A 7,889-nucleotide genomic window follows, 5' to 3' on the forward strand; every position below is an offset into this window, starting at 1 on the left:
TAAAAAAAACTCTGCTACACTCCTGTCAGTGCCCCCCTTAACCAGCATGTCAATGTTGCACAGGTAGCCTCTCTCTGCCTCCTTATCACTGGATGCAGAGAAACATACTACACTGAACAAAAATATAAACACATGTAAAGTGTTGTTTCCATAGGCTGTCATTGTAAATAAGAATTTGTTCTTAACTGACTTGCCTAGTTAAATAAAGGTTCAATAAAAAAAAAACATATATTTTTTTTTAATGAGCTGAAATAAAAGATCCCATAAATTTTCCATAAGCACAAAAATGTTAGGCACAAATTTGTTTACATCCCTGTTAGTGAGTATTTCTCCTTTGCCAAGGTAATCCATGTGCAGTTTTGTCACACAACACAATGCCACAGATGTCTCAAGTTTTGAGGGAGAATGCAATTAGCATGCTGACTACAGGAACGTCCACCAGAGCTGTTGCTAGAGAATTTAATGTTCATTTATCTAACATAAGCATCCAATGTCGTTTTAGAGAATTTGGCAATACGTCCAATCGGCCTCACAACCGCAGACCACATGTAACAACACCAGCCCAGGACCTCCACATCCGATTCTTCTTCACCTGCAGGATCGTCTGAGATCAGCCACCCGGACAGCTGATGAAACTGTGAGTTTGCACAGAATTTCTGCACAAACTGTCAGAAACCGTCTCAGGGAAGTTCATCTGCGTGCTTGTCATCCTTACCATTGTCGTGCCATTCATCCGCAGCAATAGCCTCATGTTTCAGCATAATAGTGGACAGCCCAATTTCACAAGGATCTGTACAAAATTCCTGGAAACTGAAAATGTCCCAGTTCTTCCATGTCACTCATTGAGCCTGTTTGGGTTGCTCTGGATCAATGTATACGACAGCTGGTTCCAGTTTCTGCCAATATCCAGCAACTTTGCACAGCCATTGAAGAGGAGTGGGACAACATTCCACAGGCCACAATCAACAGCCCGATTAAGTGTATGCAAAGGATTTCTGATCAACACCCCTATTTTTGTACATTTTTTACTGTATTTTTTGACCAACAGATGCATGCTGTATGTATTCCCAGTCATGAGAAATCCATGGATTAGGGACTAATGAATGTATTTCCATTGACTGATTTCCTTATGTGAACTGTAACTCAGTAAAATCTTAGAAATTGTTTCATGTTGTGTTTATACTTTTGTTCATTGTACATAGACATCACTTCAGTGGGTGAGGTTGGAAGTGTAACCTACTCAAAAACAACATTACTGACAAAGACAGTATGCAGGATGGAATTGCATTGATCATTAGCCAAATCCAATGACATTTCAAAGGAGCAACTGATTTGATATGTGAGTAATGTAAAATACTTGATCTAACTCTTCCATGAACATGCTAAATGACGAGGTCTCATGATCATCTAAAGGTCACCTGTGATTGGTTACAATTCTACAATGTTTCATTTCATTGGTTAATTGTCTAAAAGTCAATACATGTTCATTGGAAGGTGACACCGGAATGAAATCATTGGTTCTTTCCGCATGTCTGCTGATGTAACGATATGCCGGTTGCAAAGGGGAAACTGGCTTTTCCTACGAAACTCGGGCGTATGCATTGCTAAGGCAGTCCACATTGGATACACGAACCTTCATGCTGTCTTATAAACTCTACAGCATACGATTCAACGTTGGATAATCAAAGTGTAACTGAGGGACTTAGCTAGCTAGGCAAATAGTGTTAAAATAGATAATGGGCGAGGAAATGAACGAGAACATGATCAACACAAATGGTGCTGCTAACAGCATGGGGGATGTGAATCACACCGCAGAAAAGACAACAGAGAGCGATGTGAAATACTACACATTGGAAGAAATAAAAGCTCAAAATATGAGCAAGGACACATGGCTTATCATCCACGATAAAGTGTATAACATCACCAGTTTCTTGGCGGAGGTATGATCAAAATACCACCCTTGCTAACGTTAGCTGAATAGCATTAGCTACGACACTAACGTTACTAGCTAACGTCAGCTGGAATATTGGTCTCCGTTGCCTGGTTTCAAATTAATTTAGGTTCTCGCCAACCAAACGTCTAGCTAGATAGTTAGTTGTCTATCTACGTAACAATGCACATATGTGAAGGTCTTTCTAGCTAGCTACCATATCCGAACGTTATTTATCTAACGCTCAGTCAACACATGCTGAGGGATGCAGCTTGCCAGCAATAGCATTTGCTATTTTGGCTAGTGTGTGTTTTGCTGGTTAATGTGGCTAATTTAACTGTGTATGCTATCTGTGTCTACCTGCATATTCCCAATAATATCAACAGACGGTGTAATGTTGCACCTGGACTGGATATGCATTATTATGGAACATACCTAGCGTAGCGTAAGCTAGCCCACGTAACTAGTTTGCTAGCTTAATTGGCCCAAAATAATTTTGTAACATTTTGTCACGAATTGTTCGATAGGTAGTTCACACTTGCCTGGTCCTCTTACTGTAGCTATAACTACCACAGTGGGACTTTAGTCCACTTGGCAAAGGTTACAAAAGTAGCTAGGGCGGGTTACAAGACGTCAGTCGCCTAAAGTTGCGCAACCCACCATCTATTACATGTATAATGGGAAAATAAGTCGAAATACAATGCCAATGGCACAGCATGACCACAATGAAAGTAGCAAGGGGTACCAGTCTGTTTAGCTATCGTTCCACTCCATGTCATGCTAAACAATTTTTGCTAATGGTACAGGTTCTGGATTTCAGGTTAAGATTAAAGGGGTTAGTTACAAGTATCTTTGGCATGACCTCTTTCATGTGTTATTATCAGGGCTGTATTTGTGAAGAAACACCACACTGTAAGATTTGTTTACCTTCAAAGAGTGAGCCTGCCAACAAAAAAGTTGACATTGGAGCTTTAACCATTTTTAATGAAGCAATCTATCCCTATAATATGCCAATACATAATAATTTCAGGATATCAGATAATTAAGAGTCCAGAGCTTTATTTAACACATTTATCATATTGACATTTAGGTCGACATAAGCCAGCCATCCACGTCATGTAGGACATTATACTGTAATTGTGTAGTCTGTGATTACATTCAAATCAAATTTTATTTGTCACATACACATGGTTAGCAGATGTGTAGCGAAATACTTGTGCTTCTAGTTCCGACCATGCAGTAACTGTCGGTAGTGACAGATCATGATGAAATTAAGTCTACCACTTGTTTCTGTGTTTCCAGCATCCAGGAGGAGAGGAGGTTCTGGTGGAGCAGGCAGGTGCAGATGCCACAGAGAGCTTCGAGGATGTTGGTCACTCTACAGATGCCAGAGAGTTGCTTATCCAGTACTACATTGGGGAGCTCCATATGGTACAGAGATTGCTTTCTCTCAACTGTTGAACTCTCAATCATTGAAACATAGTTTTCGATTAATGATGGAACAAAAAAATAATCTGTGCCATGATTTATTCTGATCGTAAAAGTGTGTAAATGATTATTTCACCCTGTCTTTTAGGATGACCGGAAGAAGGACGGCACAAAGGTAAAGTATTCAAGTAAATGTTCTGTAAAAATGTTTTATAATAATGTAACACCTATTTTACTAATGCTAACTCTTGAACTTTGTTTTATCAACAACAACAAAAATTCTCCCACAGGAAGAATTCATTACAACAGGAGATGGCTCCAGGTCAGTCATAAGCGATAAGAATTTGATTATTCCATTTGCATTGACGAAGTATTCTGTCTCCTAATCATTCTTCACTGAGCTGTGTTTGTTCCCTGGCTGAATGTTTAAGTGCTCTCTGTCTTTCTCTAGCTCGTGGACCACATGGTTGATACCTGCCATAGCTGCAGTTGTTGTGGGTATCATGTATCGATACTACATGCTGGAGCGCAAGTCTTCCTGAGCCCTGACGCTGTCGTCGCTTCTCATTCTTTCTGTCTGGAGGCCTTGATATGTTTGACCAAACCCCCCTTGCATTGAACGTACACAACTTTTCAGAGGTGTCCCACTCAACTCATACAGTGCCCTCACCTTGAAGGAAAGGGAGGGAAAGGATAAAACAATCCCCTTGCCCCTCTGCTTTCTTTTCTAGACCTCACCCAACAGGCTGTGGGGTGAGATGCATCTGGAAACTTTCTCCCCTTAGTCTCTAAATTGTTTTCTAATCTATTCATATTATTTACGCACTCTGCCTTTTGATACTTATTGTGTGGTGTCTTTTTAAGTTAGTTATTCATATGCAAGTGATCTCAACTGTAATGTATATCTGCAAACTCTTGTCGCTATCTGCTTTGTGGGACTGTGTGGTGTCTTTTTAAGTTAGTTATTCATATGCAAGTGATCTCAACTGTAATGTATATCTGCAAACTCTTGTCGCTATCTGCTTTGTGGGACTTGTACAGTGAGCTCCAAAAGTATTGGGACAGTGATTTTTGTTGTTGTTTTGGCTCTACTCCAGCACTTTAGATTTTAAATGATACAATGAGTATGTGGTTAAGGTGCAGACTGTCAGGGTGTTTTCATCCATATCGGGTGAACTGTTTAGAAATTAAAACACTTTTTGTACATAGTCCCCCCATTTTAGGAGACCAAATGGGACAAATTCACTTGTGTATTAAAGTTGTAGAAAGTGAAGTATTTGGTCCCATATTCATAGCACGCAATGACTACATTAAGGTTGTGATTCTACAAATTTGTTGGATGCATTTGTTTGTTTTGGTTGTGTATCAGATTATTTTGTACCCAATAGGGATGAATGGTATATAGTGTATTATTGTGCAATTTCGGAGTCACTTTTATTGTAAATAAGAATATAATACGTTTCTAAACACTTCTACATTAATGTGAATGCTACCATGATTACGGATAATTCTCATTGAATCGTGAATGAGTGAGAAATACATATTTTACCCCCAAGACATGCTAACCTCTCACCATTAGAATAACGGGAGGTTAGCATTTTGGGGGGCGATATATTTGTGCATCTAACTTTCTCATCATTATTCACAATTCATTCAGGATTATCCATAGTCATGATAGCATCCACATTAATGGATGCTATCATGGGCACAAAATAATCTGAAACACAACCAAAACAAACAAAGCAAAGCAACAAAGCAAATGCATCCAACACATTTGTCCCAATACTTTTAGTCCCCTAAAATGGGGGGAGACTATGTATAACAAACGTCTACACTTTAACCTCATAGTCCTTAGCATTTAAAAAAAAAAAGAAAAATTGGGACTTTGCTGTCCCAAAACTTTTAGAGCTCTCTGTATTTCTCTCTTGTTTGTTCAGACATGTTTAGTGGCTAACCCCACCATCTCTATGCTATAGGTCTAGGAAGTATAAATATATTTGTGTGTAGTAGAGCATGGCAACCTATGGGGTTATGGGGTCATATCTATAAGAATGAATGCTGTTTTCTTACACTGAGAAATCTGATTAGCATGTTTTTTTAGTTTAGGTTAAGTTGCATACTCCTCATGAGTCTTAATTCTCCTCAGACTGCTGCCCAGTATTTCATATCTGGTGACTGAATAACATAGGAAAAGCTATCGGTTTGCTTGAGAATAGATTGTCATGCAATTTGTCATTTCAAACTTTAAAAAGTATAATTGATTTGAACCAATGACTTGATTGAACAGTATGCCTCATAGTTAAAGTACATCATTTATGTTCAGCCATTAATTGCGTTGCATGCATGCATCGACTGATTGAGTAGGCCTCGTTCTCGGAATATCTATATTTTGCCTTACAAAGGCTCCACGCCATGTATATTCTCTTGATGTGGTATTGATAAGTTAAATTGATATTATTTAAAAGTGAAATGTACTTATCCCCAACTCCCCCTTTTCTAGTTACTTTTAAGCATTTATTTAAGCATTTATTTTGGTGATACTATGCTTTAAAAAACATTAAGTATGAGATCATTGGTGTGTGTTATATATATTATAACCTGGATTAATTCTATTGCATTACACACATTGTGCAGGATATATTTTTGTCTCTTCCTATGCACATCCATTAGCAATTAAAAAATACTGCCCTATGTAGTGAGTGTTGTTGAATTCTAATGATTGGACTAAAATTGTACTCTTGAAGGCATAAAACCCTTTTATATTCGTATTGTGTTAGCTGTCTGTTTATTAGTGTTGGTGCCACTGTGACATTTTTAAGTGTAAATCTGTATCTGGGAATTGTGGATAAACAGCAGTACTTGAAAGCATATGTGGATATTCAATTGCAGTACCAACCTCCTCCCAGAGGAGGAATCCACTTCGAGTCATGCGGTTTGGGCTCAACCTGTGTGTGCTTTGCTCTCCGGTGCCAGTGGCAATCTTTACCAAGGATCAACTTCAGTGCTCGGTTGTCTCCACCAAGTCTGTTCCCAAACAATTTGATTTGCTGGTTTTAAGCATTACACTTTTAAATGGCTCTTTGTTGACTGTTGCTGGGTGCTATCGTCCTCCATCAGCACCGGCCTGTACCCTACCTGCCCTAAGATCTTTCCTGGCTCCTTACACTAAGTCTGAATTTGAGTGCAGTATATAAAGTCAGAAAATCTGCTGTCTCAGCCACTGCCTGTCACCAAAGGAGTAAGGCTCAATCGTAGGCCCCACACTCTTCTCAATTTACATCAACATCATAGCTCAGGCAGTAGGAATCTCTCATCCACTTATATGCAGATGATACAGTCTTATACTCAGCTGGCCCCTCCCTGGATTTTGTGTTAAATGCTCTACAACAAAGCTTTCTTAGTGTCCAACAAGTTTTCTCTTAACCTTAACCTTGTTCTGAACACCTCCAAAACAACGATCATTTGGTTTGGTTAAAAGAATGCCCCTCTCCCCACAGGTGTGATTACTACCTCTGAGGGTTTAGAGATTGAGGTAGTCACCTCATACAAGTACTTGGGGGTATGGCTAGACGGTACACTGTCCTTCTCTCAAGACATATCAAAGCTGCAAGCTAAAGCTACATCTAGGCTTGGTTTCCTCTATTGTAATCGCTCCTCTTTCACCACAGCTGCCAAACTAACCCTGATTCAGATGACCATCCTACCCATGCTAGATTACGGAGACATCATTTATAGATCGGAAGGCACGGGTGCCTTTAAGCGGCTAGATGTTCTTTACCATTCGGCCATCAGATTTGCCACCAATGCTCCTTATGGGACACATCACTGCACTCTATACTCCTCTGTAAACTGGTCATCTCTGTATACCCGTCGCAAGACCCATTGGTTGGTGCTTATTTATAAAACCCTCTCAGGCTTTACTCCGCCCTATCTGAGATATCTACTACAGCCCTCATCCTCCACATACAACACCCATTCTGCCAGTCACATTCTTGTAAAGGTCCCCAAAGCACACACAACCCTGGGTCGCTCCTCTTTTCAGTTCACTGCAGCTGCAACTGAAACGAACTGCAACAAACACTCAAACTGGACAGTACATTTAAAAAAAAAAAATATTTCACCTTTATTTAACCAGGTAGGCTAGTTGAGAACACGTTCTCATTTACAACTGCGACCTGGCCAAGATAAACAAAGCAGTGTGACACAGACAACAACACAGAGTTACACATGAAGTAAACAATAAACAAGCCAATAACACAATAAACAAGTCAATGACACAGTAGAAAAAAGAAAGTCTATATACAGTGTGTGCAAAAGGCATGAGGAGGTAGGCAATAAATAGGCCATAGGAGCGAATAATTACAATTTAGCAGATTAACACTGGAGTGATAATTGAGCAGATGTTGATGTGCAAGTAGAGATACTGGTGTGAAAAAGAGCAGAAAAGTAAATAAAATATAAACAGTATGGGGATGAGGTAGGTAGATTGGGTGGGCTATTTACAGATGGACTATGTACAGCTGCAGCGATC

At 39.5% G+C, this 7,889-nt stretch overlaps 1 protein-coding gene across 1 annotated transcript; it reads left to right on the forward strand.

The window, feature by feature from the left end:
* Nucleotides 1-1,499: 1,499 nt before the first annotated feature.
* LOC110526393 (cytochrome b5) lies at nt 1,500-6,124 on the forward strand. The gene is made up of 5 exons (XM_021607342.2): nt 1,500-1,940; nt 3,233-3,361; nt 3,507-3,533; nt 3,649-3,680; nt 3,810-6,124. Exons 1-5 carry the CDS (start codon nt 1,737-1,739, stop codon nt 3,898-3,900), a joined length of 483 nt encoding a protein of 160 aa, XP_021463017.2. The 5' UTR covers nt 1,500-1,736; the 3' UTR covers nt 3,901-6,124.
* The last annotated feature ends 1,765 nt before the right edge of the window (nt 6,125-7,889 follow it).

This window comes from Oncorhynchus mykiss, chromosome 6 (assembly GCF_013265735.2).
Source record: "Oncorhynchus mykiss isolate Arlee chromosome 6, USDA_OmykA_1.1, whole genome shotgun sequence".
In the NCBI taxonomy this organism is placed as follows: Eukaryota; Metazoa; Chordata; class Actinopteri; order Salmoniformes; family Salmonidae; genus Oncorhynchus; species Oncorhynchus mykiss.